Source organism: Engystomops pustulosus, chromosome 10 (assembly GCF_040894005.1).
Source record: "Engystomops pustulosus chromosome 10, aEngPut4.maternal, whole genome shotgun sequence".
Classification (NCBI taxonomy): Eukaryota; Metazoa; Chordata; class Amphibia; order Anura; family Leptodactylidae; genus Engystomops; species Engystomops pustulosus.
The window spans coordinates 75,887,362-75,914,282 of NC_092420.1; the positions used below are offsets into that span (position 1 = coordinate 75,887,362).

A 26,921-nucleotide genomic window follows, 5' to 3' on the forward strand; every position below is an offset into this window, starting at 1 on the left:
ATGGGGACAGGGACTGACCTGGCAGGCACAGTGCGGCTCTGCGTGATCTGTGTGCACTATATAAATAAAGGATTTATTATTTATAATTATTATGATAGAAGATAAATATGAAAGATGATAGAGATTTCTAGATGCAGAATATAAAGTAGATTATATATACAGGAGATGGATATGAGAGATAAATACAGTAGAAGAGAAATAAAAGATTGATTGAAAAATAGATAAGGAAAAAGCGAGATATATAAATGGTCAGATTATATGAGATAGATAACTAGACATATAGATATATATATATAGACATGTTATAGATGATAAGCATCTTCACCCGGGAATTCAACCAAGGGGGATTAACCCTTTCACCGCCAGGCATTTCTGGATATTTTGTTGCGTTATTGGCCAGAGCAATTTTTACAATTCGAAAATACAGCAAAAAGAATTACAATAAACCCAACAAACCACAAATTTTCAGCAAGCAGACACTTGCCCCATTTTCAAAATTGCATTAAAGAGTTTATAGACGTAGGCGCCTTCATGCAATTTTGATTCAAGTTGCAACATTTTATAAAAAATACTTAAAATTTGACTTTGATGGGAAAAAATGTGCTGCAAACAGAAAATATTTACCTTCACATCTCCTAAATGTAATAAATGGACATGTGTAGAGTTCACAAATGTCCCATATTGATATGTTCACATAAATAAATCCACATAATATCACTAAAACTGTAATAACTAGATATCTGTTTTTCAGCTACAAATTTTAAGACACAACCTTCAAAATATATTAATAAAACAGAATAAAAAGTAAAGGCACCATAAAACCTATTTAATTTTGAAAGCAGACAACCAAGCAACGCATTTGGCATTTAACATTCAAAACTTCCTCTAAAATATGTACAAATCCAGATACTTATATAAAGAAAATATACTTTCCTAAAACAGTAAGATGTGAGGAGATCATACACCCCCCCACCTGTATATTCACCAAAATATGCAGCAAAGCGAACGTTAAATCCACAGGGGACACCAAACTATTTTTGCTGAAAACTGCACTGAGTTTCACACAGATATATTACTGTATGTTCCCTTACACAATGGTAACCCAAATAAATAACTATATATCCATAAACCAAGGTAATGATATACAAAAGTCACTATTAGATGTGCGCCATTGTATTAGCCGCACAATAACAGAACCCTACGAGTTTCATAAGAATTTGAGTGGGAACGTCATAACATAGGTGTAAATAATGGAGGATGGTGTAAAATAAAAACTTTATTCCAGAACATGTGGGTGTTTTTGGTGTTACATATAACTTTATGGACATGTTCTAGGTCGCGGTAATAAGAGAGAAAGTGTGTTCTTAGAAGTTCTTAAAAGTTTATATTATTATTATATCAACTACTATACTAAATTATTATAGTAACATATAAAGTGAATATTTCCATTATCTGTGAGGTGCAGCAGGTCCTGTGTCCAGCAAATTCTCCCTATAGTCTGATGGCTAAGAATATGGAGGGGGCTACACTTCAGGGGGCTGTATCTCTGGCTCTGTGAGACATAGAACCTCACTTCGTTTTTCATATGAAAGAAGAGAGTCTCCTCTTTTATATGAATCTGTGTTTCTAAGTGTCAGGAAAACGGAGCTATTAACTGTTAAACTGCCGTCGGGAGTGATTTTTATACATAAAAATGGCACCTGATATTCTCACTTTAAACCTGAATATCTCTGGATCCATAGCACCTAGAAACAAAATTCAAGATTCATTTGAAAGAAGAGATTCTCCCCTTTCAGGAAGCCCTGGGCAATTGCCCACTTTGCCTACCCATAGCGCCGGGCCTGGCTCACAAGGATCCCATCCCAGCCTTTATCTAGTCAATTCATACATTAATCATTATAAAATCATCTTTTCTTTATTATGTAAATGAGGCTGGTCACATGGTCAGAGGCAGTGATGTCACCCCTGTTACCCCTCCCCTCTCCTCCCCCTGCTCATGTCTGTGTGTAATGTATAGTAAAGCATGAATAGTGTGTGTGCTGCATCTGCTGACATGCTGCATCCCCCTAATACACATGTGAGAGACACAGACATCAGCTACACAAGTACTTGACATGTTCTGCTATAACATGGCTGCCTGGAGCTGTTGTATCTCTCCTATACACACACACACAGGTTGCAGGGGGCGCCAGCACCAGGAAGCACATCATTATACAGGCTGTCAGTCATGTGTACAGGAGTATCTCTCACACACAGGCTGCAGGGGGCTTGGCCGCCAGCACCAGGAAGCACATCATTATACGGCCTCACATCATTATACAGGCTGCCAGTCATGCACTGGGGGTGTGGCTGTGCCTCCCACTCATGAATAAGCTGGACAGCTTGAATATGCTAATGACTCATTGGACATTTCACAGGTCATTTGCATACAGCTTTAGGACCTCATTGCTTGGGTTTACAGGCATGTAGAGGGACAATGAAGGGATAGAGGCAATGCTCTCTAATGGCAGTTTATGAAAATATATTTAGTTTAGGGGGTTATTTTGCCTGACGGGTTCTCTTTAGGTTTATCGAGGTTTGTGGTCCTATTACACAGTCATGGTCAGTGTGGGAAGGGACTCTTCATGATCCCTCTGTGATTTGAGATGCTGTTTTCTGACAATGTGCATAGATTTTCAGGGTACAGGGTTTTTCTACACTTTCATTTAGCTTCTGAAAATTCTAGTAGTATCTGGCACATAGAAAAAGAGAGATGAGACAGATCGGAGTGATTCGGCACTGCTATCTCACCTAGAACTCACACAGTCAGCACTGCTATGCCTCCACCTCCCCTAGGATAAAGACCTTATCTTTTAGGTAGCTTGTAGAGTAAGTCTCTGCTCACTGCTTGCTGGCAGGAATGACCTGGCTTTGTAATACAGAGGGGAGGGGCAGGAGGCAGAGAGAACTGCAGTGTGCAGATAGGAGAAGCTATTCATGAGAAGAATCCAACCATAGTCAGAAGATATATTGCTGGATCCAGGGACAACCAAATTGTAAAAATCAGGACTGATAGAGAGAGGTTGGAATCATATCTGTGAAATTAGAGAATGTGTTATTTTGTTATCCTGAGTATATTTAAGAATCTTGTCTTCGTGGGAATACCCCTTTAAAACCCTGGCATAGTTGCAAAAATGCACCTAGAGGGGGTTATTTATCATTAGACCCGATCCTTGGGAGAGTTCTATGCCTATTTGTGGAGCTCCATTTCTCATCAGATTCATTTAAGTGGCTTTGGTCCTTTAATTTATGAATCTGGTGTTACGCTCTGGTCTATCAGTTGCATTGAAATGAATGGGGTAGTGGCTATGCATTCAAATTCCTGTTCTATTTCCATTACTAAGCACATACCTTATGTCATAACTGAGCAATGTGACTTAGCTCTTGGGGAGCCCTTTTAGATGGCTACTTAGGAGCACCGTGACTCGGCTACTGGGGAGCACTGTTAGATGGCTACTGGAGAGCACATGGTTACTGAGGAGCACCGTGACATGGCTACTGGGGAGCACTGTTACATGGCTACTGGGGAGCACCGTGACATGGCTACTGGGGAGCACCGTGACATGGCTACTGGGGAGCAGCGTGATGGTATGTGATTTTCAAGTTACATGGGTTTCTCAGGTTATGTAACAATATGTTCAGCTTTCTACTTCTTCTCAAATGGTTGGTTGTGATGGTAATACTCTTATAAGTCTACTTTCACACGAACGTGTGGCTCTCTCAGGTCTATCAGTTGCATTGAAATGAATGGGGTGGTGACTACAAATGCAGACTCTATTCCATTACTCATGGAATAGAGTCCTCATACTCTATTTCCATTACTAAGGATATCCCAGCTTAGTTTAACTGGATTTAAGGTCTCACCATATAGGTAAAGTAATGTACGTATTATCATGGTGCCTAACATTGTTCATATTGCCAGTGTTTCATACGTCCCTGGGGCGCATTACAAGGGCGCTTTGATTACTGCATAGTAAATGTTGTATAAATGCTAATATAGAAAGTTAGTCACTCACAATTTTATCCTTTCTTCAATGAGAACAGAATAATTTTCACAGTTTTCTTCGTCATCCCAATCTCTCCAGAGGTAATCAAAAAAGAATCTGAAACAAACAAACAAAACAGTAGAAATATTAGTCTACCTAATAATCCCATACCGACTTCTATACACCAATGCATAAAAATATGGACTGCACAGGGAAAGCACTAAAAACAAAGCCCACTAGAAAATTCGTTTTTTTTTTTTTTTACCATATTTAGAATGTTTTCAAAATTTCCAGTACAATGAACAGAATATTATATGGTGGCACTGGGATGTAAAATTTGTCCCAAAGATAAAAACTCTCATATGTAAATGGGAAAATTAAAAATAAATGGAAACGCAACAAAACAATTCTTTTAAAAGGGGTTAAATTAATTGCAAAGCTTAGAGCATGGGTGTCAAACACATGACCTTGTGTTGACCAGCCCAGCTCCATGCTCCTGTACTTAGTTACATACTTAGTGACTAGGATACTAGTAGAGAGTGTAAAGTGGAGTAACGTCCGAGAAGGAGATATCTCTGGAAACAATCGGTCAGGAGATGGTAAGACCAATGGTTACTGGGCAGCACTGCAAGTTAGATACCGGGCTGCAGAGTGACTTGGCTCCTATGAAGCACTGTTGGATGGCTACTGAAGAGCACTGCGACACAGCTAATGGGGAGCACTGGCTCACGGCTACTGGGGAGCACTGGGTCACGGCTACTGGGGAGCACCGTTAGCTATTGGGGAGCACTGATGCAGGACTACTGGGAAGCACTGCGGCATGGCTTCTGGGGAGCACTGCGGCATGGCTTCTGGGGAGCACTGCGGCATGGCTTCTGGGGAGCACTGCGGCATGACTGCTGGGGAGCACTGCGGCATGGCTTCTGGGGAGCACTGCGGCATGGCTTCTGGGGAGCACTGCGGCGTGGCTTCTGGAGAGCACTGCGGCGTGGCTGCTGGAGAGCACTACGGCTTGGCTGCTGGGGAGCACTGTGGCGTGGCTGCTGGGGAGCACTGCGGCGTGGCTTCTGGGGAGCACAGCGGCATGGCTACTGGGGAGCACTGCGGCATGGCTGCTGGGGAGCACTGCGGCATGGCTTCTGGAAAGCACTGCGGCGTGGCTGCTGGGGAGCACTGCGGCGTGGCTACTGGGGAGCACTGCGGCATGGCTACTGGGGAGCACTACGGCATGGCTACTGGGGAGCACTGCGGCATGGCTTCTGGAAAGCACTGCGGCGTGGCTGCTGGGGAGCACTGCGGCGTGGCTGCTGGAGAGCACTGCGGCTTGGCTGCTGGGGAGCACTGTGGCGTGGCTACTGGGGAGCACTGCGGCATGGCTGCTGGGGAGCACTGCAGCATGGCTGCTGGAGAGCACTGCGGCATAGCTTCTGGAAAGCACTGCGGCGTGGCTGCTGGGGAGCACTGCGGCGTGGCTGCTGACGAGCACTGCGGCTTGGCTGCTGGGGAGAACTGCGGCGTGGCTTCTGGGGAGCACTGCGGTGTGGCTTCTGGAAAGCACTGCGGCACGGCTGCTGGGGAGCACTGCGGCACGGCTGCTGGAGAGCACTGCGGCACGGCTTCTGGAAAGCACTGCGGCATGGTTTCTGGAAAGCACTGCGGCATGGCTACTGGGGAGCACTGTTAGATAGCTACTAGGAGCACTGATGCTTTAACAAAAGTAGACTGGTAGTATGTGAAAGCACCACACATCCATCATTTATAGAGTTTCTTTAAAATAAGAAAGGAGAAGATGGCAACTTCCTCTGTCCTGTTTGATCATCTTCTAAAAAACTGTGGTACTTATTGGCATAAGAAACAAGTCTGACACAACTTTTTGAGCTGTGGGTACACACAGAACTCTAGCAGCAACATCACTGACTTTCAACCAAGTGACAAGAAAATCCAAGCAGCACATAACGCACTGCAAATATTGTATACCACCTGTCAGGCACCAGGGGTAGTGGACCCACTGTACCACCACGGACGATGACGTAAACCGACACCTGGGAGCAAAGTCTAAGTGGCACCCGGTTTTCACCGGAGCCACAAAGCGGGTTGGACTTACTGTGGCAGGGTACCACCAGGTCGCTCCACAGGCGCGACTTTGTCTGCAGTGGCGGCCAAGGCGAAGTACAAAGTCGTATAGCAGAATCGCAGTCGGGAACAGGCAGAAGTCAGGACAGACAGCACGGGATCAGAGTCGGGGATGTAGCGGGAGTTCAGGACAGACAGCACGGGATCAGAGTCGGGGATGTAGCGGGAGTTCAGGACAGACAGCACGGGATTGAAGAACCGGGGTCACAACAAGAAATCGCAATACAAGCACGGGCATCAAACAAAGCTGAGGCACAAAAATCTGGCATGAGCACATGGGACACTACCACAATTGTACAGCTCTGTTTTCTGTTGTGGTAATAAAGATAAAAGAAAGGCCCTATTGTGCCTGCCATATTTGCTGGACCTGCTTTGTTAAGCACAGCTGTTACACAAAAATCTCTTCCTGCGCGAACTCTAAACTACAACTAATTTACAGACTTCCACACACCAGAATAAGGCGTTAAAAAGTTGCAAAACCCTAGTTTGCTAATTTTTAATAAAATTTAAGCTGTTTTGTGTAGTTTCAAGCTAATGTAGATATGTAGCCACTTCAACTCTATGCATCATTCAGTTGGTGTCACTCCATTGATTCTGGAGTATTTGGAAATTCTCTGTAGCCCCTACTGTTCCTGAATAATCAATGATTTACTTGTGGTAAGACTGCCCCCACTGACATACTTGTTACCTTAGGGCAGTGGTGGCGAACCTATGGCACGGGTGCCAGAGGTGGCACTCGGAGCCATTTCTGTGGGCACTCAGACCATCTCCCCAGGACAGAGTTAGCCAAATATCCACCAGATCCAGATCCACCAAATATCCACCAGAGCCAGATCCATCAAAACTTCCTGCAGTCCCAGGAAACTTAAGAGATGCTGCTCTCAGCGCTATTTTAAAGCGACACTTCATTGGCCGTTTGGAATTGCAGGAATGGTGAGAAGGTGCTGACAGAACTGCAATATCTTTGGAGGTCCTGCTGCTGGACCCAACATTCTTCCTCTACTGACCCTGTAGAGAAGCTACAATGATGTCTGAATTTGCCCTTCTTCTTTGAAGTGTATTGGTTGCCTCAGGGGGCCGATACGATTGAAAGATTTGGAAGAACAGGGAGCAATAAGTTACTGCTTCAAATGCCATGTTGGCACTTCACGGTAAATAAGTGGATTTTGGTTGTAGTTTGGGCACTTGTCTCAAAAAGGTTTGCCATCACTGCCTTAGGGGGTACTGGCCACCTTTTTTCTTATCCTTTTCAAGTTCTGTTTTACCAAGAAATAAACTTAATAAAGATATGATAATGAGACAGAGTCTCTCTGGCCCACGACAGATGATCGCTGTCTGGCTCTGGCCGCTCATCAATTATTCACACCCTGCATAATCAAAATTTATTTTCTGTCCCCCTGCTAGATGATGATGACAGATGATGACAGATGATGATGTCAATCGGCTGTCTGCAAGTTTCACGCATGCCCAGTAACACCTTCCTTGCAGAGGCGGCTGAAGACCAGCTGGGTTTCCTTGAGAAGCTGGCTGGAGACCAGTAAAGTGTTACTGCACATGCGCAAAACTTGCGACAGCCAGGTGACGTCACGGGCTGTCTGCAGCACTAGCAGGCAAGACAGAAAAGGAATTTCGAATGTGCTGGGTGTGAAGAATTGATGAGCAGCCGGCGCCAGAAGGTGCTTGGTCGACGTAGACCAGAGCGTCTCCGGGTCAATACCATATTTTTATAAGTTCAATTTTTTGGAAAAAAATTTACTTTATAACACCCCTTAAGGTAACAAGCATGGCAGTGGGGACAGTCTACCAGCAGTTAATCTGGTGGTAGATGTCCTTTAAGCCAGTGATTTTCAACCAGTGTTCCGACACATGGTCGGGTGTGCCGCAGGGAAATTTCCCTAAACTATGGTGCCCCCTGTGTTTTGTTTCCCGGCAATGCGCAGCAATGCACAGTCACGGCTTCTTACAATGTAGGAGACGTGTACAATAACACATGCGCAAGCTTTGAACCTCGCGCGATAAAATTACGTCACCGAGACCGGCGCATCATCCTGAGAGCGGAGAGACTCACGCATTTGCCCGCCACCAAGGTAATGCCTACCAATAATGCTGACTATATGAGCTTTTGCCTGAGTATATGAACTGTTGGCAGAATACTCAGCACATGAGCTGGTACTTTTAGTACTCCAGCAGTATACTGCATATAACAATGAGAAATGTAAAATGAGTATATGAGCTGGCACTTGTACTCTGGCCACAAAGGTAAATGAGAGAGCCCTCAAAGCTAGCTACCTTGTTACTGAACGCATAGCTAAATCAAAAAAGTCCCACACTGTGGCAGAAACATTAATACTACCAGCTTGTAAAGCTATTGTAAATCAGATGCTTGGTCCTAAAGCAGCTAAAGAGACAGCTAAAGTGCCTCTCTCTGATAACACAATTGCCAGACGGATTGATGACATGTCTGCGGACATTGAAACAGTTGTTTTGGAAAAGGTGCGCATCAGTAAGAAATTTGCCTTGCAACTTGATAAGTCGACGGATATCAGTGGACATTGTCAGTTGTTGGTCAATGTGCGTTTTGTGGATGGTGAAGCCATTAGAGAAAACTTCCTATTTTGCAAGGCACTGCCAGAAAAATCAAGTTTTTCAGTAGAGGCAATATTCCAAGTCACATCGGAATATTTTGATAAAAGTAGACTTACATGGGAAAACTGCATAGGTGTCTGCACTGATGGAGCCGCAGCCATGATCGGGCGCATCAAAGGCTTTGTAAGTAGGGTTAAAGAAAGAAACCCAGATGTTCTTGCTACCCACCGTTTCTTGCACCGTGAGGCCCTCGTTGCAAAGACCTTACCAGCAGATCTAGCTCTGTGTTGGATATTGTTGTGCGCATAGTGAACTTTGAGAAGACGCGACCTTTGAGATGTCGCTTATTTGCGTCTTTGTGTACAGAAATGGGAGTGGAACATAAAATCTTATTGCTCCACACGGAAGTCAGGTGGCTGTCACGCGGCAAAGTGCTGGCCCGTGTGTATGAGTTGCGAGAGGAACTTAAAATATTTCTTACAAACAAGAGGTCCGATTATTCAAAGCTGCTTGCAAGTGATGAGTGGTGTGCAAAGCTGGCATACCTGGCTGATATATTTCAATATCTGAATGAACTAAACACACGGATGCAAGGTCGAAATGAAAACCTGCTTACAAGCACTGATAAAATGAACGGATTCCGTTTAAAGGTGCAGCTCTGGCAACAACATGTGCAGGGTGGCAACCTTCAGACGTTCCCACTCACCGAGAAACTGCATGATGACAATACTGCTGCAATGTGCGAAGCGATTGGCAGACATTTGAAAACTCTTGAGGAGAAGTTATCGTTCTATTTCTCTTCAGCCTTCACAGAATGCCTTGACTGGGTTAGGGACCCATACAGCTCATTATCCGTTGCTGGAAAGGACATGACTTTAAAGGAGCAAGAGGATCTCATTGAACGGAAGCAAGATCGTGGTTTAAAGCTAAATCTTCCTTTGGACATTTTTTGGTTATCTGTTGCCAAGGAGTTCCCCATTCTGGCCAACAAAGCTATTTTGACATTGCTCCCATTTTCAACCACACATCTATGTGAGCTGAGCTTCTCAAGCTTGACTGCGATAAAAACTAAAAACAGGGCGAAACTGAGAACTGTTGAGGAATAGCTTCGTGTGTGTCTTTCCACCATTCCTGCCAGGATATCCCTTTTGTGTTTATCGAAACAGGCCCAGGTTTCACACTGAGTGAGTAAAATAAATTTAGAATCTATATTATTAACTATGTGTATAATATGACTGTTTTAGTGTCATTTTGTGCTATTTTGGTTGGTGGTGTGCCCCAGGATTTTCTAAGTATAAAAAGTGTGCCGCCGCTCAAAAAAGGTTGAAAATCACTGCTTTAAGCATTAGACTCTTGTTTCACAGTATACCAAGATTGCAAATGCTTATTTGCTCATTACAGACAACAGCAAACCACTTATACTTTTACTCTGCAGTAACACTTCTTTCTATCCGACCATCATTGTTAGCTATCATTCTGCACAGTATTCATCGCCCCAGAGTCATTTATTCCGGTTCACTACAAATTAACACCTGGGAAGTTGGAACAGTTGGAACAAAAGAAGTACAAAAAATAAACACCTGTCAAGATCTGCCGAAACACATTTTTCTCTGTAGTTACAGCACATCATTCTTTCCAGTGTAGTTATGTACCTTCTGGAAACATATTTATTAAAAATAACATGCCAATAGAATTATGGTACCTGACAATTTCCAATGCCTGTGCAATTTCACAAGTTACATCATCCTGTCCCTTAGTAGGGTAGATCTCTAGCAGAGGCACACAGTGACCAAGTTGTTCCAGGAAATCATCAACTAGCTCTCTCTGCATGTTAGCAATATTGCAAGAGAATGGTTCTGCAATGTGAACTCTGGCTATTAAGTATGAAGATACATTTGGAGATGGCTTGCAAGTAACCTAAAAGCAAATAAAGTGAAAATTAATGTCTACAGAATGACTTTTATATATATAAATAATACAAATTGTATGTGCTATTACTATACATACTGTGTTTTTTAACTCTAGTTCAATGAAAATAGCCCAATTTAATCCCTCATAAACCTTTATTCAATCCATGATACAATTACAGTATCAAGCTCATTATACACATTAGTTGTCTCGAACCTACTTTTATCCGAATGATCAATAAGGATACAGGCAGTCCCCGGGTTACGTACAGAAGCCCATCACACCTCCAGAGCAAAAATGCCTCTCTGCCCTTTATAAGCAGATTTTAGCCCCCACCTTTGTGGAGCTCCTCCTCCCTATATATATATATATATATATATATATATATATATATATATATATATATGCAATCGTCATGGAGAATAAAAAAAATATGAAGAGTGCTCACAGCCTCAATTGTTTTGGTGGTCTATACATTTCTATTAGTTAGTTTTGTTAAACCAATCGGTTCCCCACTTAAAAGGACTAGAATTTACTAAGAGTCCTAACAGTGTACAGTATTTTTTGGACTATAAGGCGCACCGGAGTATAAGGCGCACCATCAATAAATGCCTGCTAAAATGTCTAGGTTCATATATAAGGTGCACCTGATTATAAGGATGAATGACCAGCAGGTGGCAGACCTGTGCACAGTGCAAGGCAGTTGTTGTCTGTAAGTACGGTTCATATATAAGGTGCACTGGACTATAAGGCGCACCTTTGATTTCTGAGAAAATCAAAGGATTTTTAGTGTGCCTTATAGTCCGAAAAATATGGTAAGTATTTGTCATTTTGCACTGTGGAAGCTTCACTCTGAACATCCAGCTTTCCCAGATCTATTTATGGAACCAACTCATTTTGGGGATTCTGAAACTGTTGGTAATTTGCAAACCTCTACAGGATCCCACAAAACCACTTGGTAAGGGTTGAAAATCCACAGCATTTCATTATAGCAATGTGGTGTATGGCATTCATTCAAATCCCATATGCACACTGTGGAAAAAATCCACAGCAGAAATGGCATTTTGCTACGGAATTATGTCCTGATGCATATAATTGCTGCAGACCTGGAGAGGGTGCTTGGAGATCAACAGAACTCCAAACACAAGGTAAGTATGGGAGAGAAGACAAACAGAGCGCTGTCGTAGTGCAGTATCTAAGGTACCAAAGTATAAAATAAAAAAATCACGGCATGTAATGAAATAGAAACCAGCTAATCGCGGCTGATGTTTCTGATGCTTGCAGAATGGCTGCATGATTACAGACAAGGTAAGTTCCATATTCATGATGCTGCGTGTGCAATTAGTCCAAGGCTCTGCTTAGGATAGTGACATGATTTTATTCTACATGTACACTGATGGTTCTGTTATCATCCATTTAATGATCCATTAACATGAATTATAATTGGTATGGATCACAATTTTGAAAGTAATATGGAAATATTCTGATTCTTCAAACCTGTGTGAACTGAGCCTTTCTAATGCTGTGTTACAGAACTGGAGAATTGTAGCTGTATATAGAGTGAAGAAAATAGTGTTTAACTATAGCAAAGGAAGCTCGTTTTCTCCACATGACAAATCGAGTAGGATTATGGTAGTCAAAGCTGACAATAGCTAAAATGTGTTATTATTGGTTTAGTACACAAAGATTCCTTTCTAGAGCTCTATACCCGTGTTTCCACATGCCCAAAAGGAAAATATGTACCTGTCTAAAAGAAAAACTAACTATTCTACACCCAGTCCAGTTTGGAAGTGATTTATCTTCTTTGTTGTGACTACATATTTAAACACAATTTCTTTAATGCAAGTTGTGATTTTGGGGCACGTCTTAGTTTGGTATAGCAGGCTTTTACATGTAGTTTCTTCAAATCTGACCCAATTCAGATTGTTTTGTTGATTTCAGGATGTTTTTGATTTAGGGAATTAAATTATCTTGTATCAGGCAATTTTCCTATTATAAGATGTATACTCTTTGTCACCAACACAAAAATTTCCTTATAGGAGAAAATACTTTCCAATTGCCCTGTCAGCCACTTGTCACATTAAGGAAATGTCATGTTTCATGAAAACAACTCTAAAGCTACCTTTTACTTGAGAAAGTAAAAGCACTATCCATCATTGTTTCAAACCTCACAGCACCATTGCCCTATCCTCATTTCCTATTCCCTTAGGCTATATTGCAGACAAGAGTTTTTTATCTGTGAAATACACAGATTGGTTTAAATACACTTGTTAGTTTTAAAGAAGTTGCCTGATTCAAATACTTTAGGGCTGGAATATGAGTAAATAAAAAAAAAATTACTTACCCATCTTATATGGAATCACTGGTCTCAGTGTTGACCTCCGCAAGTAAAGGACACTACTGATGTGGTGGATTACTGACATTATGTCACATGCTGGCTGCGGGGGTATGGAGAGGGCATGAAGTAGACATGTCATTTGGGGGCACAGTGAAAGCTGTAAAGTCCAAGCCCACAAGAATACAGCGCACATGTGTTTTTCACCATTTTCACTGCATTTGGAATTTTTTTCCCGCTTCCCAGTACATGGCATGGAATATTAAATACTGTCACTATGAAGTGCAATTTGTTACGCAGAAAACAAGCCCTCATACAGCTCTTTACATAGAAAAATAAAAAAAGTTATGGATTTTTGAAGGTCGGGAGTAAAAACTGGAAACGGAAAAACGGAAAAGGGCCTCCGTGAGATGGGTTTAAAGGTGTTTTCACACCAATCCACATGATAGGCCTAACTTGCTGATCTGTGGGGTCTCAGTGATGAGACTCTCACAGATCACAAAAAAACGAGGGGACCGATGGGATCCCACGTACCTCAGTCAGACCCTATGTCACTACATGAGAGTAATGGAGCAGACAGCCGTGCATGACCGTTCTCCTCTTTTCATCGCTTGGCAATTTCCGTTGGCTCCATTGAGATGTATGGAATGGCACGGCCTAACTTGAATTTATCGGAAAACCCCTTTAAAGGTCACAGTGACATTGGTTTGACAAACTTTTCTTCGGTGCCAGAAACTGCAGCATAGCTACATTTAATTACTTTAGTTATGTAGCTCCCTGCACAATGGTTGGCTGGAATATCCACTTTTGTATATAAAAAAATTATAGATATGTATAATACAAATGTATCTAAATAACAAGTTAAAATTCACAAATACATACCTCAACAAGAAGTCCAACATACTGTATAGAATCTTCATATTTGTGAAAAAAAAGCTCTGGGTTTGTTTTCCAAACCCCAATCCACTTATTTTTTTTCTTTAACTTCTCTGAAAGATAGCTACAAAGTGCTTCATCAACTCCTTCAGCCTAAAAAAATATGACAGTATTAAAAAAAGATTAATGGGGTTTTCACCTTGTGACATTACTGCTTTGTATCACCAAAGAGCATTAAGGCCATTGATTTAGCCACAGTGGTCATGTGAATGCCAACACTTTCCATCACAGCCACAATTGTACAGAACAAGCATGGGGTCACATTGAGGGAACAGAGGCAAAAGGAAGGTAACCCCCTCCCGATGCTATTAAAGGGTTATTCCCATCTAATAAAACAATGGAAAAAAATTCTAGGACCAGAGGTCACAATAATACCTGTCAAGGCAATTTTATAATAAAAAAAGACTTGTGTGTATTATTAATATGCATGAGCATTTTCTCTCACTTGAAATCATGTGAAATAAAGAGCAGGTAACACATTCAAGTCAGGCAGCCTCAGCTATTTATAACTCTCCAATAAATTATATGGATTCTCCATAAAATTCACATTTCAAGTATTTAAATGTTATAAATGTGGGATCCACATCCATCTTGAGATCAGGTTCCCATGATCCTCCATCTCCTGACATGCAAAGTGCTCTCCATTTAAAGAGGTTCTCCTTTGTAGTAACTTGCTGGTTGATGGGAGTCCAATGTACCCCATCGCATCCCGAGATGACCAGAGCAGCAGGTCCTGCATGTACGCGCTGCCCCTTTAATCTCTATGGAGCTGGGTTCCTGGGTTCCAACCAGGTGCCAACACCAATCATGGACTATCACCCAAAATAAACGCACAGGAGCAATTACTAAAGTAAGCAGCTCCCTAGTCCAGTAATAGCAGTGTTAAATTGCTAGCTTTATCGGAACATATCGATAAAGCTAGGAAACACTGCGGTACATAGCCGTCCAAACACCGGACCAAGCTTACACCGCTACGCAACGCATGAATATGCCAGACCGCTATGTAATGCAGTGTTTCCTAGCTCTATCGGTATGTTCCAATAATGCTAGCGATTTAACACTGCTAGTACTGGGGTAGGGCTAGGGAGCTGCTTACTTTTGTAAGTGCTCTTGGAGCATTTATTTCGTGTGACAGGTTCTCTTTAAATGCTGCTAGCAAAGTCTTCAGCAGCAATCAAACTACTGCGGGCGCACGCCAGCAGCCATTATGGGGAGGTCGTCAATCCCTAATAACATCACAGGCAGTAGGTTGAGCGAACACGAAAGTTTCATAATCCTTCAGCCTTGGTCACATGTTCCGCTAGCTTTGCGTTCATAACACGGAGACAGACCTCAGCCTAATCACATATGCGTTTCCAGGAAAACACATGCGATTGTTATCCCGGCCCCGGTGTCTTGCATTTAAACAATACAAGACACCGGGGTCCTAGTTACCGATCACATGCGCTTACCTGAAAATAAATATATACGATCTGGACGAGGCTTACCCCCTGTGCACTAGCATTGTGTTTTGAATGCAATGCTAGAGGAACATGTGACCGCGGCCTTCTTCGCAAGTAGTTTGCTAAAAACATTTCTTTGTTCTTTGCCAATCAGTATAAGGGTGGTGTCATGAGTGGCGTTTTTAGCCCGTTTTTAGTCATGTGTTTTCAGCCCGTTAAAAAAATGGATGCCTATTTGAAAACGTATGCGGTTTTTTGAAAATGCATCCGTTTTTGTCCGTTTTTAATTAAAGAGGACCTGTCACCCAAAATTTGGACACTAGGAGCTGCTTACTAAAGTCAAACGCCGCAGTGTTAGAGTGATAGCGTTACCGGAAACCTCGCAAAGCTGTCCGATGTATTCATGAGGGGGCGGGGCTATTGAGCCGGCCTATGGAGTTAGCGGGGTGGTCCGGGGAAGAGGCAGCGCCTCGGACCACCCTCTCATGAATACATTGTACATTCCGGTAACGCTATCACTCTAAGGGTGAAGACACACGTGGCGTTTTTAGGCCGTTTTTACTAAGTGCGTTTTCAGATTGTAAAAAACTCATCCGTTTTTGTCCGTTTTTAATTGCGCAAATTCGGAAAACCGGGCAAAAAATGCATGCGTTTTCAAAAAACGGATGCGTTTTTTACAATCTGAAAACGCTCTTAGTAAAAACGGCCCAAAAACGGCACGTGTGTCTTCACCCTAACACTGCGGTGTTTGTTTAAACACTAGGAGCTGCTTACTTTAGTACGACGCGCGCCGGGTCCCGGTGCATGGAGAGGGCTCGCGGGCCGAGCCCTCTCCATAGCCGGTAAGTCTCTGCTGCACATTGCAGCAAAGGCTTACCGGTAACACCCGGGAGGTGTTTTCACCTCGATCGCCACCGGCAATGCTGCTGGCGGCTTCAAAGATGACGTCACGGGGAGCGGCGATCTGTCGCCATGGTAGCCTCGGGTGTTCCGAATACCCGAGGCTACTTCGTTTTAACCCATGCATTACAATGTGCTAATTGCACATTGCAATGAATGGTGAGTAAAATCCACATATACTGCCATAATGTAGTATAACAGTAAATGATAGGATGAATCAGACTACCTAGGGTTAGAGTACCCTAGGGAGTCTGAAAAATAGTAAAAGTAAAAATAAAAAAAAGTTTAAAAAAAAAAATTATAATAAAAAAAACCTAAAAATTCAAATCACTTCCCTTTCCCTAGAACTGATATAAATATAAATAAACAGTAAAAATCATAAACACATTAGGTATCGCTGCGTCCGAAAATGTCCGATCTATCAAAATATAATAACGGTTTTTCACTGTGCTTAACCCGGTAACGGAAAATAGCGTCAAAAGTCGAAAATGGCATTTTTTTGCCATTTTGAAATATATAAAAAAATTTATAAAAAGTGATCAAAAGGTTGCACAGTCCCAAAAAATGATAGAAATGAAAACGCCATCAAAATTCGCAAAAAATTACACTACCCACAGTTCCGTACACCAAAGTATGAAAAAGTTATTGGCGCCAGAAGATGGCAAAATAAAAAAAAAATATTTTGTACAGGAGGTTTTAATTTTTTTAAATGTATGAAAACATTGTAAAACCTATACAAATTTGGTATCCACGTGATCGTACCGACCCAAAGAATAAAGTAGACATGTCATTTGGGGCGCAGGGTGAAAGCTGTAAAATCCAAGCCCACAAGAAAACGTTGCAAATGTGGCTTTTCACCATTTTCACTGCATTTGGAATGTTTTTCCTGCTTCCCAGTACACGCCATGGAATATTAAATAGCGTCACTATGAAGTGCAATTTGTTACGCAGAAAATAAGCCATCACACAGCTCTTTATGTGGAAAAATAAAAAAGTTATAGATTTTTGAAGTTGGTGAGTGAAAAATGGAAGTGAAAAAACTAAAAAAGGCCAAGTCGTTAAGGGGTTAAGGTAATTGGGAAAACTGGACAAAAACGCATGCGTTTTTCAACGGACTGAAAGCGCATGACGAAAACAGGTTCAAAACGCCACGTGCGACACCGCCCTAAAGCTGCTTTCACGCGTAGCATTTCAATTGTGTTTTAAAAGGAGGGAATTTGGCTTACATTTTGCGTTTTTCACTGAAATGATTGCGATCAGGAATATGTGCGTACGGACCAAACACCCTCTTGTTGTGTTTGAATTGCGTTTCAAAATGCAATTCAAACGCCAAATGTGAAAGTGGCCTCAGGCTGGTTAAACACACCAGCTCGTGATGACTTTGGTTACACAACATATGAAATGGCTAAAAAGATGGTGCCCTGTTGCCTAAATAGCAAATGACATGAGTGAATTGCAAATTTTGGCATCCTGTTATCCTCACTTTCACTAAGGATGCGGTCACATAAATGCATTTAAAAAACTGAACGTGTGTTCAGCTGTGCTAGGGTACGGGCCTTGGTCCGATCGATCACATATGCGTTTTTATAAAAACACATGCCTTCGGTAACCAGAATCCGGCGTCTTGCATTAAAACAGTATAAAGACACCAGGTTCTGGTAACCGATTGCTTGTGTTTCCATGGCCCACCCCTGTACCCTAGCGCTGCTGACACGTTCAGTTTTCCAGATACATTTTCTGATGTCCACACCAGGAGTAGATTAAAAATTTTAGTTGTAGTAGCGCCTTTGAATTATATGTTTTCATTAATGCAAAACACCGGCAGCTCGTTCCCGATCGCAGGCGTTTCCATAGAAACGCCGATGCGATCGGGCCGAGGCCCGCCCCGGTGGGCGCGACTTTGTCTGCGTTTGCAAGCGCAGACAAAGCGCCACGTGTGGCGCCGGCCTTTAGGGTGATGCCACACATGGTGTTTTGAAACCGTTTTTGGTCCGTTTTTAAGCAATCCGTTAAAAAACGCATCCGTTTTTTGAAAATGCATGCTTTTTTTGACAGGTTTTCCAAATTTGTGCAATAAAAAACGGACAAAAACGGATCCGTTTTTAAAAAACGCATGCGTTTTTTAATGGACTGCTTAAAAATGGACCAAAAACGCTTTCAAAATGCCATGTGTGGCATCACCCTTTGAAAACGCAAACGCAGACAAATTAAAGACACATTAAACTAATGCAAAACACCGGCAGCTCGTTCCCGATCGCAGGCGTTTCCCGATGCGATCGGGCCGCGGCCCGCCCCGGTAGTCGTGGCCTCGTCTGCGTTTTCAAACATGGGCCTAAGGCCGGCGCCACACGTAGCGCTTTGTCTGCGCTTGCAAACGCAAACGCAGACAAAGTTGCGCCCACCGGGGCGGGCCTCGGCCCGATCGCATCGGCGTTTCTATGGAAACGCCTGCGATCGGGAACGAGACGCCGGTGTTTTGCGTTAAATTAACGCAAAACACCGGCGGCTCGTTCCCGATCGCAGACAAAGCACTACGTGTGGCGCCGGCCTAAGGGTGCGTTCACACATACACTTTTCAGAAGCAGCCAAAGGCCGCGGTCACACGTTCCGCTAGCGCGACACTAGAGCACAGGGGGCGGACCCCAGCCCGATCGCATATGCATTTCCCAGGAACCACATGCGATCGATAACCCGTTTGCATGCATTTCTGTGGAAACGCATATGGAAATGAGCCAAGGCCCGCCCCCTGTGCGCTAGCGGCGCGTTATGAACGTGACGCTAACGGAATGTGTAACCACGGACAAAAGCGGGAGTGAAACTGCATCTGAAAATGCAGTGTGAATGCGCCCTTAGTGAGATGCGGTGACATGTACTGATGTTTCTCTTTCAGGTTATGTGGGAATCATCGTGCACCTTGCAATGGCGCAGGATCTTCTGGCAGTACAAGGAGATCCTGTCCTCCACAGACAGCGCCACCCCGGACACATAGATAGGCGGCAGGGGCTGGGCCTGCACTGAAGAGCCGTACAGCAGCTCCTCCGCATCCCACTCATCCTCGGCCGTGTCCAGACACGGCGGTAGCTGCAGCTTGCGGCACCCGCGGCGAGCGCCGGACATCTTTAGGTTTCTAGGTGACGCAAACACAGAGCGCAGTGTGGGGCTGCTGTCAGACCCCTGCGGGGAGAACGGGTACTTGAAAGGGCTTAAACTATTGGGTTTGGGTATTTTCGGACGGGTGGACGGCATCTGAAGGGAACTTTCTTCACGTTTTGTGAACAATTCGGCAGAGACTGAGGACATTTCTAGCTGCGCCATCAGGTCACTGCCGCCCGCCGCCATTTCTCATCAGACGATTGTAGTAACGTTCCTTGCTCCAGATTCCCGCCTAAACTTATTGAGCCAATGGCGGTGCAGACTCTTGTCACGTGAGGCCGGTGTATAAACTGCTTAGGTGGGAACACAGCACGGAGGGGCAGGGGTAAATCCCTGCACAGAAGATATTACATTGCGTTTTATCAGTGTGAATTGAAGTTAAAACCATGGTTTAAAAATATTTTTTTTTTAATATAATTTCCAGCGAAACTGCACTGTGTGAAATATGCATTTGGCACAGTTTGTTATTAAATTGTTTTATCTGTAAAGTATTTCCACAAAATATAGCATGAAGTGTTTTTGTAATGCAGTTTTGATATATTTTATCAAACGTGATGCTATTTTTAACATTTTTTTTTTTCATTAGAGACCGGTGACACAAGTGGCGTTTTGGTGTGTGTTTTACATTTAGTTTTTGCAGCGTTGTTTTGCATATTGGCTTTTTAACCCCTTAAGGACGCAGCCATTTTGTAGCTTAAGGCCACATAACCGTCCGTCATAACGCGACGCTAGCGCACAGGGGGAGGTCCTCGGCCCGAACACACATGCGTTTCGAGGGAAACGCATGCGATTGTTATGCCGATCGCATGCGTTTCGAGGGAAACGCATGTGCGTTCGGGCCGAGGACCTCCCCCTGTGCGCTAGCGTCGCGTTATGAACGGACACCTAGCGGTACGTGTGACCGCGGCCTGAGGGTGAAGACACACGTGGCGTTTTTGGGCCATTTTTAGTTAGTGCGTTTCAGATTGTAAAAAACGCCTGCGTTTTTGACAATTTTTACCAATTATCTTAATTCAAACTGGTCAAAAAAGCATGCGTTTTTACGATTTGAAAACGCACTAACCAAAAACGGCCTAAAAACGCCACGTGTGTCTTTATCCTAAGGCTCAGTCCCATTTTTTGGGATTCTGACTTGCGTCTCTTTATATGGTTATGACTTTTGAACTCTATTACTTATCAAAACGATTCAGAGATTGTTTTTTTCCTCACATGTGCTTCATTTTAGTGGTAAATTTTGGCTGATAAGTTTTGCGTTTGTTTACAAAAAAAAGAAGAAAAAATGATAATTTTTTTTAAAAAATTTGCCATTTTTGAAATTCAAAATCATCGTGTTTTCAGGCAGATCGATTTACCACCTAAATAAATTGCTGAATAACATTTCCCATTTGTCCACTTTACATTTTCATCATTTTTGAAATGTCTGGATAATTTATTTTGATGTCACGCGGCTTACAAATTGAATATCGATTTTCCGGATTTTCAGAATTGACTATTTTGGGGATAAATACAGTTTTGAATGAAATTTTACATATTTAGCATCGAATCCCCCTATACCAGTGATGGCGAACCTATGGCACGGGTGTCAGAGGTGGCACTCGAAGACCTTTCTGTGGGCACCTGCGCCATCACCCCAATGCAGAGTTCGCCAGACAGGACTCAAGGCCTCCTGCAGTCCCAGGCAGCCCTTATTTCTACTGTATTGGTTTCCTCAGGTGCCTATACAATTTAAACATGTAACAGAGCAGGGAGTCATAAGTTAGGCCCCTTTCACACTTGAGTTTTTCACGCGCGTTTTCTGCGCGTGCTTTTGATGTGCAGAACTTGCATTGCACTATGACCCATTGTAACCAATGGGTCTTTTCAGACTTGCATTCTTTTTCACGCACACACGCGCGTTTCTTTTAACGCGCGTTTAAATCTCGGCATGCTCTACTTTTGCATGTCATGCGCGAGAAAAACGCACCATACAAGTCTATGGAGATGCATCAAAAACGCATTGCACTCTGAGACACTTGCAAGTGCAATGTGTTTTTCATGCATCAATTGCCATAGAAAAGATAGAGCTCAGTCCATTTCACGCGCATTTTCGGCGCGTGAAAAACGCATTGAAATTGCATCAAAAACGAGCGTGAAAAACTGAGACTCTGAACAAACACTGACTGAAAACTGATTGCACTCTGATGCAAAATGCGCGTTTTTCACTGACCAAACCCTGATCGCACCCTGATCAGACTCTGACGTGATCTGCAACGCAAGTGTGGAAGGGGCCTAAGTGTTTAAATTGTCAAATTGGCACTTTGCTAAAGATATTTGGGTTTCGGTCATAGTTTTGGCACTCGGCATCTAAAAGGTTTGCCATCACTGCCCTATACAATCAACCCATTTTCAGATCTGCACCCCTCAAGCTATCAGAAACAGCTTTTAGAAAGATTGTTAACCCCATGAGATCTTCATAGTAAAAACGGACCAAAAACGGGTTCAAAACGCCATGTTTGGCATCACCCTTAGGCCAGCAGCACACATGGCATTTCGAACCCGTTTTTGGACCGTTTTTAATCAGTCCGTGATGCATGTGATTGTGGCAGCCATAAGTATTAAAGTAACATTTAAATCATAATCATTTGACGTAGCAACTGTATCCTAAACATACGGGAACTTCTGCTGGAACACTAGATTCTGTGCGTCCATTGTGCTTTGTGGATGTAAAGTATCTGGATGTACTTGGCAGTGAAGTTCAGCATTGCTGTAGCATCCCTAATCAGTTGTGATGGTATAAATGCATTAACCATGGGAATTGTTTGGAGGGTATCAAATAAAATGAACTGGGAGCTAAAATCTAAGCAGCCGCTCACTATGAAGGCGGATTGCCAGTATTTATGTAGTGCATATATAATCCCAGAATGAGTACACATCATATGCTGAGAAATGATGAGCGGTAAAGAATATCTGTCACGACTGGAATCAGTTTATTAAAATATTGCACTGAAAATTGACATTTATTTCAACAATTTTTACAAATGAAAGTGCAGTGTGCATATGGATTCCTGAAATACTCAATCTTTATCTTCGATAACAACTGCAAGTGTATTGGGGGATGTCTTTACCAGCTTTGCACCTTTAGAGGCTGGAGCACTTGTCCATGTGTTGGAGAACAGCAAGATTCTCAGTGGCATTTAGTTCAAGACTATTTTAACACATGAGAAATCTACCATCAGAAGTAGATGTACAATCCCCGGGTTACTTACAGGATAGGTCCTTTAGGTTTGCTCTTAAGTTGAATTTGTATGTAAGTCAGAACTGTATATTTTATAATTGTAACCCCAGACAAATTTTGTTGCTCTCTGTGACAATCGGATTTTAAAAATGTTGGATTCTCATAATAACCAAGATTAACAATAAAGCTTCATTGCAAACACCTTTGATAACTGTTATAGCTGATTATTGTAGCCTAAGGGTGATGGCACACGTATGCGTTTCCAATCCGTTTTCAATGCGTTTTTAAGCAAAACGGGCCAAAAACGGATTGAAAAGGCATACGTGTGACATCACCCTAAGGCTACAATACCTTTCCTCTATTGCGCATGTCTTCATTCACCTGTTCATTACCACACCTATTGTTTAGTATAAAACATTGGGGATCATTTACTAAGGGCCCGAATCGCGTTTTTACGTCGCATTACCCGAATTTTTCAGTTTTGGGCAGATTTTCACTGAATTGCCCTGGTTTTTTGGCGCACGCGATCGGATTGTGGCGCATCAGCACCAGCATGCACGTGACGGAAATCGGGGGGCGTGGCCGAATGAAAACTTGACGGATTCGGAGAAACCGCCGCATTTTTTTTTAAAAAGTGTCGCTGGACACGCGCTTACCTGCACTCGGCCTGGCTTGGTGAACTTTAGTGCATTCCGATGAACTTAAGCGCAGCAGCGACACCTGGTGGACGTCGGAGGAACTGCCTTTGTGAATCGCTGGAAGACCCGAATCCACCGCAGAGAATGTGCCGCTGGATTGCGAATGGACCGGGTACGTAAATCTGCCCCATTGTGTTGTGTATATGGGCAGATAGACCATGACTAAGGACGACATGCCAGTATCTGTCCGAAACACGTAGGTCTGCCGGCTCAACACATTTTTTAACAGGGAGCATTCCAGCTCTTTTTTTTTAACATGGCTCCTTTGTTTTTGTATTTGCATAAAATGGATTAAATAAAGAATATGCAATTTTAACTTATCTTCAACGAGTGCTGGATCCATCAATTCCTTCATTTCATGCTACACCTGAAGCGGCACAGGCTCCTTTTTTCAACTAGGACCCAAGCACCGTTCACATTTGGACTTTGGATATCACACAATAAGAAGTAACTTATATGCAGAAAAGGTGAGCTGGAAATTTTTATACAAACTATCTTTATCTGCATGGGGGAAAGATTTATAACAACCACCACCACAGCGCACAACATGGGTTTCTCCATCGCTTGCTCAGGCTGATGTGCAGTGTTGGTTTTCCCACCTAACAAATAGTTCACAAAATTTTGGTCTTGTCTAACCGTAGAAACTTCTTTAGGGGGATGAATACCTTTTGCACACCAAACTTTTAATTAGCCAGAATTTTTTTTTACTCTTCACAAATACTTGATACTTTGTGTTGCTCTATCCAATAGGGTAGGGAGAAGACAGAGGCGTTTTATTACCACTTCTGCCTTCTCCTTTCCTCACTGCCAGTCACGTGATCGTCGGGTGTGCAGCGTCAGATATCAGCCCCCACAGGGGGTCATTTTCCCCCTTTATGTAGGGCTCATAGATGCCCTAGTTACTCGGGAAACTTATAAGTGAACAAAAATAAATTAAAAACTTATTAAAAAAAAAAACTTTGCCAGTAGGCAAGATAATAAAGTATCTTACTGTTTTGTATAGTGCAAAACGAGTCGTTCTTCACACACTTATCCCCCGCATGCTGTATCCCTCTCTGTGTCACTCGTATGTCCCTTTTAATGGAGAGACGAAATAAAGACAAGACGTTTTATGGATGGTGAGTGCCGAGTTTTTCTATCTTTTTTGAGTACATGAAGACTATGCTCCTCTGCCACAGTCAGAGCACCACCACCTCGATTTTGCACTAGTCACCTTCATAACAAGACTCAGATTTTATGTCACAAGCCGATGTCTACATGCGGATACTGCCCCTTACACTAGCACGACTTCATTAGAAGGGCCCTATTCAAAAGCCTGCTATGAGACCCTACCATTCCAGATTCAGTGGGACAGTGCCCGTTTTCGTATACGTCCATTTTTTCCTATTAGCAATGCGCCACACGATTACTTTGATTACAGTGATAGTGGAGAGAGCAGGCAGTCTTCATTGTTTCTCTTATTCTGCTGTATGTAGCAGAGGCGCCGGTGATGGCATCATGTGAGCAGAAGGAGAGAAAAGAGGAGCTGCTGTGGGAGAACAGAGAAAGGTGAGTAGATGTGTTCATTATTTTACGGTGGGGACACAATAAAAGGGGAGACTGCTGGCTGGGCACAATAAGAGTGAGAGCTGCTTGGGGGTGCACTATAAGAGGTTAAACCGCTGGGGGGGGACTGTAAGAGGGGGAACTGCTGGGGGAGCATTATAACGGGGGAACTGCTGGGGGGCACAATAATAGGGGAATCTGCTTCTGGGGGGCACAATAAGAGGGGGAACTGCAGGTGGGGCAAAATATGAGGAGTAACTTCTGGGGGGGCTTTTAATACTGTATTAGGGGGAACTGGGGGCATAGTATCATAGGGGCTACAATGTGACAGGGAGCTGGTTGAACACAATGGGGCACATTTACTTGTCCAAATTGTTCACCGAAAGTGCATTGTCCGATGATAATGCACTGTGCCGCATTTCACTAAGATTGTGCGCCCGATATCCAGCATGTGTCACCACTCAGGTCCGCCAGAGTTCACCTTCTTCTTCCTGGTGCATGTAAGTGCTTGATCTTGCGACACAATTTGAAAGTTAAATCCCACGCTCAGTCTGAATCAGTTGTATTGTCCAAAGGCACCCCACCCCCGATTTCTGTCACATGAAAGCCGGCGCAGCTGCGCCACAATCCAATCACGTGCAACACAATCCCCTGCTAAATACCTGTCACAGCCATGCAATCCCCGAAAATGCATCCGCGGACTCTTAGTAAATAAGCCCCAATGTGAGGGGGAGATGGAGGCACTGAGAGGGGAAATTATAATATGTGGGGGTGGAGCAAGGGGTGAAGCACACGCCTCGGCGTAGGGCCCAAAAAATGTTTTCTCCTCCAAAAGTTGGGAGCTATGCGGAATCTGAATATCTGTGTTTATACTCATTAATTTAGTCCACAATATGGTAGCACATAAAAAGTATATAGGTCTGTAAATGGGGACCAAAAACCAAAGCCCCCTCCCACTCATGTGAATGTCTAGTCAGAGAGTTTCGGAAAACTTTGATCTTTGGTTAAACATATATTTAATGTGGCTGGAACGTTGCGAACAAACATTGAATGTGATCCACATTTTTTCTGCACTGCTGCTTTCTAGGAACTGCAGCTTAATCCAGCGATTTATATGATTCATCTTTGTAATCCACTCGTGAACCCAGGATTGTGAAAGGTTTAACCATCGGTGGCTTTACCTGTACAATAGTCTATACAATAAGCACAGATGTGAAGAGGCTTGTCCAAGGCTGACAACATTATAAAACTTCAGCGTGAAACATTGCAACTTGTGAAATACATATGATCATTTTTATTCTACTCGTACTTGTAAAGACATGCACTGCCTGAATTTTTATTGTTTATTTGTTTCTACTTATGTTTGCATTTTCTAAACAGAACATGACAGAAGAATGCGAGCGACGAGCTGCAGCCACGAATGAAAGGAATTCAAGCTTTTTTCCTAGAAAGCAGAAAAGAGGAGGTTTATAAATGTAGAACACATACAATAACAGACACATACAGAGAGATTTACATAGTTAGCAAGAGGAATTTATCATGCCTTGTACACCAGTTTTTGAGGCTACATTTCAAGGCTTTTACGCCCCACGGGCCACTTCTAAAAAAAAAAAAAAAGTTGGTAAGAAAAAAAAATGAGCATTTTTGTCACATTTAAAAGAAATCTACCATCAAAATCTATCATGATAAAACAGGGACACTTACTCATAGATCCAGGCACTGTGACTGTGGTGATCTTTTATAGTTGTTATTCATGGCCTCCTTCCATCTAAACTCAACTTTTAAAATTATGCTAATGTAATGATGTTGTAGCTTCACAGGATATTATTTATTTAATTCATACCTTACGATCTGTAAAGCCCTGGGTTTTAATGGGCCAGATTAATGTACTTAACTCAGTTCTACCCAATTCCTACAAACTGAATTAGGTATATAACTTATCTCAACATAATAAACAGTTTATAAAACATTACAATGATTCAATGAAAATATGAGCCAAATTGCATCATTATTTAATGATGGGGAGAGGAGTTAAAATTTTTCACT

At 42.8% G+C, this 26,921-nt stretch overlaps 2 protein-coding genes across 2 annotated transcripts in view; one reads left to right on the top strand and one right to left on the bottom strand.

Annotated features, from left to right (window-relative positions):
- Positions 1-19,655, bottom strand: part of SHCBP1L (SHC binding and spindle associated 1 like) — a 40,194-nt gene extending 20,539 nt beyond the window's left edge. The window contains exons 1-4 of the mRNA XM_072127768.1: positions 19,179-19,655; positions 13,870-14,016; positions 10,447-10,661; positions 4,056-4,142 (exon numbers count right to left, since the gene is read on the bottom strand). Of these exons, the coding sequence (XP_071983869.1) occupies positions 4,056-4,142; positions 10,447-10,661; positions 13,870-14,016; positions 19,179-19,604 (875 nt within the window). The 5' untranslated portion in view covers positions 19,605-19,655. The remainder of the gene's footprint in view (positions 1-4,055; positions 4,143-10,446; positions 10,662-13,869; positions 14,017-19,178) is intronic.
- The window catches only part of LOC140105093 (speedy protein C-like), a 99,458-nt gene that overhangs the window by 48,889 nt on the left and 23,648 nt on the right, over positions 1-26,921 (top strand). The gene's annotated exons all lie outside the window — the stretch shown is intronic.